Source organism: Somniosus microcephalus, chromosome 24 (genome assembly GCF_052327205.1).
Source record: "Somniosus microcephalus isolate GS21.2 chromosome 24, FLI_Smic_1.0, whole genome shotgun sequence".
NCBI classification, from domain to species: domain Eukaryota; kingdom Metazoa; phylum Chordata; class Chondrichthyes; order Squaliformes; family Somniosidae; genus Somniosus; species Somniosus microcephalus.
The window spans coordinates 45,151,870-45,165,163 of record NC_141010.1 but is presented as its reverse complement, the minus strand read 5'-3'; the positions used below and the strand labels follow the sequence as shown (position 1 = coordinate 45,165,163).

The window sequence follows — 13,294 nt, the reverse complement described above, 5'->3', positions numbered from 1 at the left end:
CACTTTTTCCCTCCATTTGTTGGCATCCGCGAAAAGGAGGAATCCAGATACATAATTGAAATTATATTGCATCACTTTTTGCATATTTTGTGGTGTCCACATTATACACGTTGAACTGGGTTTCAGTCGACATCAATACGGCTTCTTCTTGTAGATTGCGGTTTAATTAAAGGAAGTAAACTTTATTCATTAAAAAGCAGAGGTACCAGAATTAAAGACAACTGGTGAGATGATTTCACCATAAACTTTGCTTGCTCCATTCCACCGTTAAGATAGAGAAATGAGGTAAAGTGGAAATGTTAAACCCTGAAGTTTATGGTTGACTTACTTTTGATGCCAAGTTTTCTACCAATGCAATCATGGAGGCTTTGAACAAGGTGGCAGCAGTTAAAGGGCGTTTGGTCACTTCTGTGATGCTGAGCTTTCCCTCTGGCCACATATTCTTCAGCACAGAATTTGAGCTGGTGACATACAAAACAGTTACTCATCAATAAGAACTTTTAAATATCGCAGATGACACAAAATCCACCTGTAATAACATTGCATCTTTCACAGATAGATATTGACAGCAGTCAAGTGAAGCAAAACATTTTTAAAGCTGGTTTATATGGTTGGATTAATTTTAAAAATCCACAATTTGCAATTTAAAGCTCATTACAATAACACACAATAAAACTGGTTCATCATTTTCATAATCAATCATCTATATGTATAATACATTTGTGCGCCCGCTCTAATAATGGTTCAACCATATGATACCCAATCTAAACACTAGGATCCAGGCCATACACCATGCACTATCTAGAAAGATCCCCCAAGAAGACTACCAGAAACTAATTTGCAAATCCACATTCACCTTTCAGCCAACTTTCCTTCAAATCCTCTGTCTGCCAGGCGAACAAATGTTTCTGTACCTATCATATAAATACACATTATCTTGGCTGATCGAACCATCAAATGCTGGAGTACATGACACACTCTAACAGGTTAATGAATTTCCTTTGAAAAAATCTCAATTTAGAATCATAACAAGTGTTCTAGAATGAATTCACTCACTTAATGGTCAGATTACAGAAAACATTTTAAAAACATAAAAATGAACCAAAGAATAAAGTATTGTACTGGTTATGGTCCATCCACAGGTCCACTTTCATTCCCATGGCCAGGCCCAGTTACTGCAATACTGTGGAATAATGCGCCAAAACCATCGGGATTTTACCTAATTTCTTACCAGAGAAATTGCAGACTATTGTGGATATCTATTGGAAGTCTCTTGTGTCAAATCTGCTAATTCTATTGGTTTTTTATTTTAAGAACGTTAACTTGTTTTAAAATGAATGCTCCACTCTTCCCAGTGTCCAGCGACATCCTCCTCCACCTCACCCCAATTTACGTTGGCACTTTCCTTCCTTTTCCCACACATCGCCCCTCTCCCAGTTCAGTGTCAGCTGTGGCTCAGTTGGTAGCACCCTCGCCTCTGAGTCACAAGGTTATGGGTTCAAGTCCCACCCCAGGGACTTCAGCACAAAAATCTAGGCTGACACTGCAGTGCAGTACTGAGGGAGTGCTGCACTGTCAGAGGTGCCGACTTTCGAATGAGACGTTAAACAGATGTCTGCTCTCTCAGGTGGACATAAAAGATCCTATGGCACTATTTCAAAGAGGAGCAGGGGAGTTATCCTCGATGTCCTGGCCAATATTTATCCCTCAATCAACATCACAGACAGATTATTTGGGCATTATCAAAGTGCTGTTTGTAGAAGCTTGCTGTGCACAAATTGGCTGCCATGTTTCTTACATTACAACAGTGGCTACATTTCAAAAAGTACTTAATTGGCTGTAAATCACTTTGGGACATCCAGTGGTCGTGAAAGGCGCTATATAAATGCAAGTCTTTCTTTCACACCGGAACTCTTCTCCCCTCTCCCAGTTCACACAGGAACTCTCCTCCCCTCCCCCAGTTCACACTGGCACTGTTCTCAACCCACAAAGCCAGCATTCACTGATTAATTCTTCCTTCACGATCACTCCTGGCTCCGAGCTGATGTCTCTGCTGGGTCAGGTAATTGGACAGTACTGCATGCTGCAAGCAGGAATTCTCCATCTCACAAAATGATTGCACGAGCAGAAATTCTTATCAATAGCATGCAGCAGAGTTCAATTCCCTTGGAATAGCAACAGCATCAGACAGAAGGCAGGAGCAGCTGTGAAGGGCAAGTCAGGAAGCAAAGCTGGACAGCTTGCACAAAGAGGCATAGTATTTGTGGATTCCACAACTAAACCACCAATGACTTTCAATTCATATGAATTGCATATATTTGTACATGTGGTTAGATCAGCTCGCAACAAAAGAAATGTAAAAAAGTAAAAGTTGTTCTGTGCAAAAGATAAATATTAACATGCAGATGATTTAGATTTTAAAAATTCCCTTCTTCTAGCAATGTTTTCCCCTTCACTCCCCTGGAGACAACTTGCATTAATATAGCACCTTTAATGCAGAAAAAACATCTCAAGGTGCTTCACAGAAGTGTAATCAGAAATAAATGGATGCTAAGCCTAAGGAGGAGATATTCGAATGGGTGACCAAAAACTTGGTCAAAGAGTTGGGTTTGAAGGAGGGTCTTTAAGGAGGAGAGGAGAGGTGGAGGGGCTTAAGCAGGGAATGCCAGAGCATGGTGTCCAGGTAGTTGAAGGCATGAACGGAATATTGTGGCGAAGGGAGGGCAAGACACACAAAAGGCCAGAGCTAGAAGGGTTCGGGGCTGGGTGGGATTGTAAGGTTGGAGGAAGAGACAGAGGTATGAAGGGGCAAAACCATGATGGTATTTAAACTAGAAAATGAGAATTTTAAAATGGAGGAATCAGGAGACTGGGGCCCCATGTAAGTCAGCAAGGACAGGGGTGACAGGTGAGCAGGACATGGTGTGGGATATGATAAGGGCAGTTTTGAATGAGCTGAAGTTGATGGAAGGTGGAGGACCAGAGTTACAGCAGCAGGTGGGATGAGAGAAGGGTAGTGGTGGGCAATGTTACGGAGCTAGAAGTAGGCAGTCTTTTTGATGGCGAGGACATGGGGTTGAGAAAGCTCAGCTCGGGGTGAAACAGGACATCAAAGTTATGAGTAGTTTGGTTCAACCTGAGACAGTGGCCACAAAGGGAGAGAGAATCGGTGTCAGGGACATGGAGTCTATGGTTAGAATCAAAGATGATGGCTTTGGTCTTTTCTGTGTTTAATTGGAGGAATTGTGGCTCATTCAGGACTGGATGTCGGACAAGCAATCCCTCAACAGAGAGGTCGAGAGAGCTGGTGGAGAGGTAGAGCTGGATGTCTTCAGCGTATGTTTAGAAGATGACCACAATGAACTGCGGAGGATGTTGCCAAAGGGCAGCATGTAGACAAGGAAGAGAAGGCTGTCTCCAAAGGTAAGGGTGTTGTGGGTGGGGGTGGGTGCGGGGCAGTGCAGAAAGAGATGTCATTGCTTGAATTGCTCAAGGTAAGATCAGAGAGGCAAGACTGAAACCAAACAAAGGCAGTCCCACTGAGCTAGACAATAGTGAGGCATTGGACGAGGATGAACGAGCATTGACTTCTTGCTCCCATATCTTTCTCAAGTGACTATTCTTGAAGTCACTTGAAGAACCTAGAAATTAAGTGTTGACAAGCTAGCCACCATATGGGACATTATACAGGAGACTTTGGTTTATCCGGAGGTTATATGTCCGGAATACTCGATCTAACGGCAAAAATCAGGAGCTGTTTTCTAAGTTTTTTTTTTAGTTCTTGTTGCTTTTTTTTCCCCCAGTCAGGCACTGCAAGATCTGTAGCTATAGCAACAGCTTCAGCTAGAGACGCTTGCAGCTGCAGCCGACTGTTTTGAAGCTGTTGCTAAGCAACAGGGTTTGTTGATTCACATGGAGCTTTTCAGTTCCGTATGTTTCAACATTAACGCTGGTATATCCGGCACTTTTGATGGTACGGCACCAGCTTGGTCCCGTCAGTGCCGGATATCAGAAAGTTTCCCGTAGCCAAGCCTGGTCCTATGCTCACCCAATGTCTACACACTCATTCCACCACCAGAGGTTGCTGAACAGCAATTCTGGCAACCTACCATCTTAAATGAGGAAACATCCCGATTTACATGGTTAGGCTACACACAACCATGAGTAGTCGATTCACCTAGGGAATTCTGTGCATGCAGATCATTTAAAAATATGGTGCCATTTGGGCAGGAATTTAATATATAATTTTGGCACATTTGTCAATTTGATAAATTAAAAAAGGTCATGAAAGTGTGCTTCATATTACACACGGTCATTAGCTACTATGGTATTCCAATTCTTCATCTTGCTTGGGATTTAGGAAACATAGTTGGAATAGGGAACAAAAAAATTGAAGAAACGGGTAAATTCTTAACATAACCTGAGCAGATGACCTTAATGGTAATTATAACTGTCTCACTTTGGCTTCTGTTGGTCTCTTTGTGATGGGTACATATTCCAGCTGGAGGTGTAGGAAGATAATCTGCTTCTACCTCCAGCTCTGAACTGGAGGTCAGGTACAGCTCATCTTATTTTTCCATGTTTGCTACTGGGAAATGCTCTTGCTTCAATTCGGCACCTTGCTCATAGCACAGCAGCCATCTTGAATTCACTGTTCGAGTCCAAGGCACACAAGCTTGTGTCCTATAACTTTGAGAGACAATGGCGGAGGCCTCCAGTGAGCTGTGCCACAACATGGCACTTCAACCCCAGAGTTTCTGGTAAAAATTCTGCATAATTATAAATTTCAATTTTCTGCTACATTTGAATATCCACATTTAAAGTAGCTGATGGGAGGTAGATCCCTAATTGATACAACGTTGTAGGCAAATCTAATTTCAACATACAGGAAACTTTGAGATATCCGGCACTGACGGGACCGGCGTGTTGCCGATCTATCAAAACTGCCGGACATACAAAGTTAATGTTGAAGCATACGGAGGTTTTCATCTCCGTATCTGACAACAAACACTGTTGCTTAGCAACAGCTTCTAAACTGCAGCTGCAAGCGTCTCTAGCTGAAGCTGTTGCTATAGCTACAGACCTTGCAGTGCCTGACTGGGGGAAAAAAAGAACGAGAACTAAAAAAACTTATAGAAAACGGCTCCTGATTTTTGCCGTTAGATCGAGTATTCCGGACATACAACCTCCGGATAAACCAAAGTTTCCTGTAATATGTATGGAATATTTAAAGAAAAACAGGGATAGTCATGGATTGGATTGCCTCTTTTCCCTAGTTACCATTAAAGTGCCAGGCTAAGTACAGCAACTGTGAAAACAGAGAAATCAACCTCGAGAAAGCGAAGTTTTCCCCAGATACAAGTATTCTCTGTTTCAGAAGAAAAAAATCATTGTTAATCGTATGAAAACAAATCATTCTCAATTAGCATAACTCTACAGAACATGAATCGGTCAATTCCTGTGGGTGACGTAAAGTTTTCCTGTTCCAGAGACACAAAATGGAATTACCTACCTAGTAGGTGCAAGAGAATGCTGTTTATATAAAAAAAAGAACAACAGATAAAAGGTAGATGTGGACCTCACTATGTTATATTCAACATATTCCGTCTGTGAACAGTTTTATTTCTGTGGATGAGACAAACTGCATTTATTTGGATTTAAACAAGCCTCAATTGCTCAAGAATATTCTGTACTGAATGTTACCTATGAGACAGTTTGAAGCCCTCACTCATAGGTAAAGAATAGTATTTCTGCAGCCGTGTATTTAAGCTCACTGGTTTATGCAAAGCTCTAGGCTCAGTACATGTTGCATTGCTTTCTTTAGCTACACCAATTCAAGTGTGAAATATGCATTATAAATGGTCAAGCAAGTGACAATAAAGCAAGTTCAGACCAATTCACACAAATGGACAACTTTATGAAGAAAACCGTCTTTTCTTTTGAAGATCGGTAAAATTATTTCCACTGCCCTACCTGTTGTACATTAGCCTTTTGAAGTCCTGGAACAGAGTGTCCTTGTTTTTGTCAATGAAGCCAACAACCGAGTACCTTTATATAAAAAAAGAGCATTTTACGAACATGCAAAAATGACAGGCACGAAAAAGCCAGTTAGTCCCTCAACCTTGCCCCACAGTCATGTTGCCTGAAGTATCATGATTAGACACCCTCTACCCATCAGCAACAACTTGTATTTATATAGTGCCTTTTAACATAGTAAAACATCCCAAGGTGCTTCACAGGAGCATAATCAGACACAAATTGACATTGAGCCAAAGGAGGAGACATTCGGGCAGGTAACCGAAAGCTTAGTCAAAGATCCAAGTTGCAACAAGCATCTCAAAGGGGGGAGAGAGAGGTGGTGAGGTTTAGGGAGGGAATTCCAGAGCTTAGGTCCCAGCTGAAGGCACGGCCGTCAATGGTGGTGTGAAAGAAGGGCTGGGGTGGACAAGATGCCAGAGTTCGAAGAACGTTGGGTTCTCGGAGGGTTGTAGGAGATTAGAGATAGGTAGGGGCGAGGCCATGAAAGGATTTGAACATGAGGATGAGAATTTTAAAATGGAGTAGTTCAGGAGACAATGTAGGTCAGCGAGCACAGGGGTGATGGGTGAACGGGTCTTGGTGTGAATTATGCTATGAGCACCACCTGTGTAATCTCCTGGAAGAAGCAAAAAATACAGATACAAACCCCAGGCCAATTTGGGGGGGGGGGGGGGGGGGGGAAAGAGAATATGTAAAATTCCTTAGTGAAAAGTTACATATTCCCATAACATGGCTTACAGTAGTGAGATGAAACAAATTGTGCACAGGAGTGTGATGGAATACTCTCCACTTGTCTGGATGGGGGCAGCTCTAACAATACTCAAGAAGCTCAACACTGTCCAAGCCAAAGCAGTCCACTTGATCGGCACCCCATTGGCCACCGTAAACATTCACTTCCTTCACCAATGGTGCACCATAGCTGCTATCTACTATCTACAGGATGCACTGCAGCAACTTGCCAAGATTTCTTTGGGAGCACCTCCCAAACTCGCAACATCCACCATCTAGAAGGGAAAGGACAGAAGGTGCATGGGTACACCATCACATCCAATTCCTCTAAGTCACACGCCATTCTGACTTGGACATATATTGCCCTTCCTTCATCGTCACTGGGTCAAAATCCTGGAACTCCTCACCTAACAGCATTGTAGGAGCACCTTCACCACACGGACTGCAGTTGTTCAAGGCAGCGGCTCACCCCCACTTTCTCAAGGGCAACTAGGCATGGGCAATAAATGCTGGCCTTGCGCCATGCCCATATCCTGAAGATTGATTAAAAAGTACCTCCACAATTACATAGGTGAAGATCTTCCCATATCAAGATAGCAAGTGAAGGCCTAGATTTCTATACAGGAAGAAAAGAAATAGAAGGCAGCCACCTTTATGAACCTCTAAGGGACTGGTTGAAAAGCTGAGATGTCAGGGGCTAAGGAGCATCTATCTACCCTATTGGCTAAAGCATCAATAATCATTATTGGAGCTACATTAGCTGTGTTGTAGTGCTTATGGCACCTATGAAACTGTACCCAGGAAGAGTTAAGGTCTTGAAGAGAAGGGAGCAATTTAACAACGAAAAGATTTGCAGGAGACTATGTATTTTCAGATCTGCGAAAATACATTTGGTGCTCAAAACCTTAACTAGCTGAAACCTCTGGACATTATGTTTGCTATGGCCCACTTTGTTGGCATACTTGAATTTTTGGCATCAAGGACATCTGGGACTGACAACTGGCATTTTATCTGAGTTACTATAAGAAATGGAGAGGGGGAAAGGAAGTTGAGTGACCATAGGAAGGGTACTCTCAACACCAGCACCGTCAAACTTACACAACATGCCCAGCATAGTGCTTAATCCGAAAATCTCGATCAAAGTCCAGGGTCTTGTCAGCCGCACAAAGCTGAAAAAGAAAAGAGCAAGATAAAATTACAAAAATCATTTGGCTTTCACAATAGCCTGCTAGCCACTGTACAAATGACGAAGGAGTTAAGATAGTGCACGAATACTCAACAATTATATGAAGGTTACATATACAGGTAGACTATCCTTTATCTGAACTTCCGAAAACCGAAAACCTCTGAAAACCGAAAGTTTTTTCGTTCAGCGTAAGTCGTGCGCACGACATGACCCGAGTGGCGCAAAACATGACAGGAGTGGTCCTCTGGGGCCCAGAACAAGAATTCCTGCAGATTGTCGACACGCCGGCCTTCGCTCTCGATGTTAAGTGTGACTGAGGGAGCTCTGCCTTTCCCTGTGAGCAGGGCAGAGGGTCACAGAGTTCCCTCCTGGGTAGGAGATTGCAGGCCGAGCCGGGCAGTGTGAAGGAGGTACCGGGAGAGTGAACCCAATACAGCGGCCCGTCCGATATTCTTTTCTCACCCCCCCCCCCCCAACTGATTTGCGGGACAGCTTAGCAAAGGAGTCAGCCGATATCCGGCTTTCCCACAACTGGCGGCGGCAGTCGAGCCCCAGACCCCCGTTAAGTCAAGGAATTCAGATACGGAGCAGGGGGAGCTGTAAACAGACTGGGAGCGGCAGCACAGAGAAGCAGGAAGGTGAATGAGACACGGAACAGTCGCAAGAGGTAGCCTGAACTTTTAAAATTTATATTAAATACAAATACTAATTACCAAATTAATTTAATGTTCAGAGTTTCCCAGTCTGAAATAATACCTTCTGAAATCCAAAAATTTCCGAAAACCGAAACACAGCTGGTCCCAAGGTTTTTGGATAAGGGATAGTCAACCTGTAGTAGCAAATTTCAGCATTCACTTCAATTTCTGGTGGCTAGTTCAGAGGTTGCATCAGAGCACATGGTCACCTGATTTTTATTAAATGACCTTTGATTTGCAATCAATTCATTTCAGTAAGAGATAGTCAGTGTTGCAAATGCATAAGTTTTCTCAGGTCCTTTGTGGTTAATTGTTCAGGCAGTGGCTTCTGATCAATAAGGATGCTTTGTTGTTAAGTTCAAAGTGGTACATTTCCGTGCTTGATTGGATGATGGATGGGGAATTGCTAAGGTTTTTAGTAGCTACCCAGATAAGACTATTTGCATATGGGATCGTGTAAACATGGTCAAGCTCCACTTACACATGTATTTATTTTGGTATTGTTGTAAGAGCACACGAATTGTATTTCTGGATGCAATCCCATGAAATTTTGTCTGATCGCAACTTCAAATGGATCAAGGTTGTATGAGCCGTGTTAATTGTATTTCTGGATGCAACTTGTCAAATTCTCTCTGATCGCCCAACTTCAAACAGATCGGCAATTAAAACAGGACAATGACAAAAATACTAGAGGATTTTCCATAACTGGGTGGAAATTTCTTAGAGAGAGCACCCACTGAGGAAAAAGAAAGGAGACTGTTACTGAAGCATGTTAAAAACATTGTTGTTGAAAACCAAAAATACTTTTACAATACTTTGGGAGAAGATACAGTACTGCCATGTGGGAGAGAGAGAGAAAAAAAAGGAAGGTGGGGGGGGGGGGGGGGGAAAGGGAAGACCCAAAACAAAGGGGTGGAAAAAAAATAAGTAAAAATGTAATAGGGGCCGAGGTTATGATCTGAAATTGCTGAACTCGATATTGAGTCCGGAAGGCTGCAAAGTGCCTAATCGGAAGATGAGGTGCTGTTCCTCGAGTTTTGTTTTGGGTCTTCCCTTCCCCCCCCACTTCCTTTTTTTTTCTCTCTTCTCTCTCCCACATGGCAGCTGTCTCTCATCCTGCCAGTACACTTCACACCTAATCTGAGCCGTCTTTTGTCTCCACTGTCCTATTACCATCTCGTGTGGTTTTGAATACCTCTTTACTTCTTTTGTTCTATCGCAGCCCTGCCTTCGATCTATTTTATTTCCTTTGCAGTTTTGAAAAAGGGTTTCGACCCGAAACGTTGACTCTAATTTCTCTCCACGGATGTTGCCTGACCTGCTGAGTTTTTCCAGCATTTTCTGTTGTTATTTCACATCAATTTATACTCATCCACAGGATTAGATGCAGATAATAGCCTGATTATATGCATTTTTGTGATATGTCGGTTATTGCTCGACATCAATGACATATACTTTGGAAGGCAGACTGCATTTCTGCATGCAAGATAAAAAGGGTTGGTTTATTTTTAGCTGCATTCACCGTCTAATATCTGGCCCCAGTGACCAGTAAACACTATGAGCAGGAATCTCTAAGGTTGCGCTGGTTTTTCAGTGCAATTTGCCCGAAATAAGCTAAACTGGCACAAAGAGAGGAATTTTAAGCGCAAATTGCGAAAGCGCAAATCGAGTTTCTATGATCTTTTGCGCTAGTTTAAAAAACATTGTGCTAGAAACCAGCCCTGGCCAAAAAACTACCTGCGCCCCCAGATCGAAATAAATCACCATAGCGAGTTTCCACTAATTGTAAACATTTCTGGGCCTTCAAGGAGGCTCTTAAAATTAAGATTTTTTTTTAGGCACATGGACACCAATAGGCACGTTTTAAAAGCTTTTAATTTTTTTAAAAATTTACTAAGAAACTGACTACTGTACGCCAATGTAATTTTTTTTAAATTATGTTCTAAAACCGATTGCGCTGGTTCAGATTTTACATTTGGCGATATGCAAATGAGTTTGAGTGGAAACTTGAGAAAAAAACACCCACTTCTCAAAACTAGCGCAATTTTGAGTGCAATTTGCACCCGGATCGCGATTGCGCCCAAAGTGGAAACTCTTAGCATATGATTTTTATGCCTCTCAAACAGTATATTGCCTCTAGTATCATTTTCTGTTGGAGCTCAAAGATCAAAATGTAGACTCACTGCAAAGGCATCCATCCATCCATCCATAATCTAAATGGCGCAATGCAGTTTCCAATCCAGTTGAAATGCTTAGCTGAACCTGAATATTGACTATTTAGCTATTGAATTTCCCTCAGGATTATGCATCTAAATTCAATACTCTCTGGACCCAAGCAAGTCATAAGCAGGGTTGTGCAAATCTGGAGAATTAGGCAGATGAGGTGCATTATGTTGAGAGCTATGCTAGTTAAAAATAAAATCTTCGGCTTACTCAGTATTTTGAACTAATTAGAACAGTAGACTGAAAGGCAGGAAATTTTAATTCCATAGTGAGTTTCGTTCTCATCTTAAAACACAAAACACACCCAAGAGGGCCTTAAGCAGCACAGGGCAGTTGTGAACTTGGGTAGTATAATCTGCTTGCATTGTTTTAGAAAATGCTCTCAATAATGATCAAGTGGTACAACTCAAGGTAAAGAAGCGTACGAGACACACTAGTTTTGCACTGGTATAGCGGCTCACCTCCAGTTGGCAACCACTTTATTCCACCCTCCACTCCCTTGTATCCCTCACAAAATGGATCTTCAGATGCTGGGAAACTATCCTACACAAATTCCAACTCAACCAGATCTTTGCCACACACATCCAATCCTGTACGTCACACTCACCCGAGTCCTTGTCAACCTCCATCAGTGCATTTGATTTAAAAATCATTGCCCTTGTTTACAGATCCCTCCATAGAAGCCTAATTTCCCAGCTCTCACCCTTCACTCTTAAACTTGTTGTTGGTAACGGTGTATAGCTCTACAGGATGATTCCAGACTGTCTACTATAACCAAGACACATTTGTCCTTGCACTGTCACTGGGTCAAAATCCTGGAGCTCCCCATTGAACAGCACTGTGGGCACACCTTCAACATGAACTGCAGCGGTTCAAGTAGAAGGCTCACCACCACCTTCTCAATGGCATCAAGGGATGCGGATTAAATGCCGGCCTTGCCAGCGACACACACATTCAGATAATGAATGATGATAAAAAAATAAAGTAATAAAAGATAATGTATTAAAAGCAAATGAAAAAAAGTTTTTTTTTAATGCCCCTATGATTTTTCTCACCAGTGTCCAGGAGATTAATCTTTAATTCCTGAAGATTCCAGGACAATCCTGGAGGGTTGGCAACCCTATTGTCAGCATTCCTGTACTTCATCCAAGTGCAGTGCACGTCAGCAGAGTAATTGGCTAGAGATGGTGGAGGAATCAAATCTGAACACGGTCCTACCCTCACCCAGTGCTCACATGTATATTCTCCAGCAATGGAAACCTGAGTTGACATTTTTCCACACCCTACACCACAGTGATGAATTGCAGCTCCCCCCCACTGCCACTCTGACTCAGATCAGTTCAAAGACCACAGACCAAACCTGGATTTGCCAGGGTGATACCGAGGCTCAGAGGGTTAGGTTAACTTTGAGGCCAGGTTGCATAAACTTGGGTTGTATTCCTGAATACAGAAAATTGAGCGGTAACCTGATCGAGTTCTTTAAAATGTTAAAAGGATTCGATAGGATAAATACAGAGAAACTATTTCCTCTGATGGGGAAATCAAAAACAAGGGGACTTAATCTGAAAATTAGTGCCAAGCCATTTAAGAGGGAAATTTGGATGCGCTTTTTCACATAAAGGGTCGTAAAAATCTGGCAAACTTTCCCCCCCCCCCCACCAAAAGGCTGTGGATGCTGGGACATTTGGAGCTTTCACAACTGAGGTGGGTAGATTTTTGTTAGAAACATAGAAGATAGGAGCAGGAGTAGGCCACTCGGCCCCTCGAGCCTGCTCCGCCATTTAATGAGATCATGGCAGATCATTAAAATTTAGTACCCTGTCCCTGCTTTCTCCCCATATCCCTTGATCCCTTTAGCCACAAGAAATATATCCAACTCCTTCTTGAATATATTTAATGAATTGGCCTCAACTGCCCTGTGTGGCAGAAAATTCCACAGGTTCACCACTCTCTGGGTGAAGAAATTCCTCCTCATCTCAGTCCTAAATGGCTTACCCCTTATCCTTAGACTGTGACCCCTGGTTCTGGACTCCCCGGCCATCAGGAACATCCTTCCTGCATCTAGTCTGTCTAGTCCTGTTAGAATTTTATAAGTTTCAATGAGATCCCCTCTCATTCTTCTAAACTCTAGCAAATATAAGCCCAATCGACCCAATTAGGGAAGGGTATTAAGGAATGTGGAGCCAAGGTGGGTAAATGGAGTTGAGGAACAGATCAGCCACGATTGAATTGAATGGCCGAGGCTCGAGTGGCTGAATGGCCTAATCCCGCTCCTATGGCATTAGGAGTCATTAATATAGAAGACAGAACAAGGGTGCAAAGGTCATTAATACAATATTGAAAAAGCTGCAGGTATCCTAGGAATTGGAAGAGGCTATTTTTTCCCCATTGCAGCAGATGCTGCAGTCAATCCCCATCTGTT

At 42.6% G+C, this 13,294-nt stretch overlaps 2 protein-coding genes across 12 annotated transcripts in view; one reads left to right on the top strand and one right to left on the bottom strand.

Moving 5' to 3' along the window:
- Positions 1–13,294, bottom strand: part of LOC147101461 (unconventional myosin-Id-like) — a 561,768-nt gene that overhangs the window by 385,663 nt on the left and 162,811 nt on the right. For both annotated transcript variants that reach the window (XM_085966597.1, XM_085966598.1), the window contains exons 12-14: positions 7,867–7,937; positions 5,974–6,048; positions 329–461 (exon numbers count right to left, since the gene is read on the bottom strand). In XM_085966597.1, coding sequence (XP_085822723.1) covers positions 329–461; positions 5,974–6,048; positions 7,867–7,937 — 279 coding nt within the window. The remainder of the gene's footprint in view (positions 1–328; positions 462–5,973; positions 6,049–7,866; positions 7,938–13,294) is intronic.
- Positions 1–13,294, top strand: part of LOC147101462 (uncharacterized) — a 165,891-nt gene that overhangs the window by 143,062 nt on the left and 9,535 nt on the right. For 2 of the 10 annotated variants that reach the window (XM_085966599.1, XM_085966600.1), the window contains exon 5: positions 3,259–3,423. The exons of the other annotated variants lie outside the window; for them this stretch is intronic. In XM_085966599.1, the coding sequence (XP_085822725.1) occupies positions 3,259–3,396 (138 nt within the window). In that variant the 3' untranslated portion in view covers positions 3,397–3,423. The remainder of the gene's footprint in view (positions 1–3,258; positions 3,424–13,294) is intronic. 10 annotated transcript variants of the gene reach the window in all.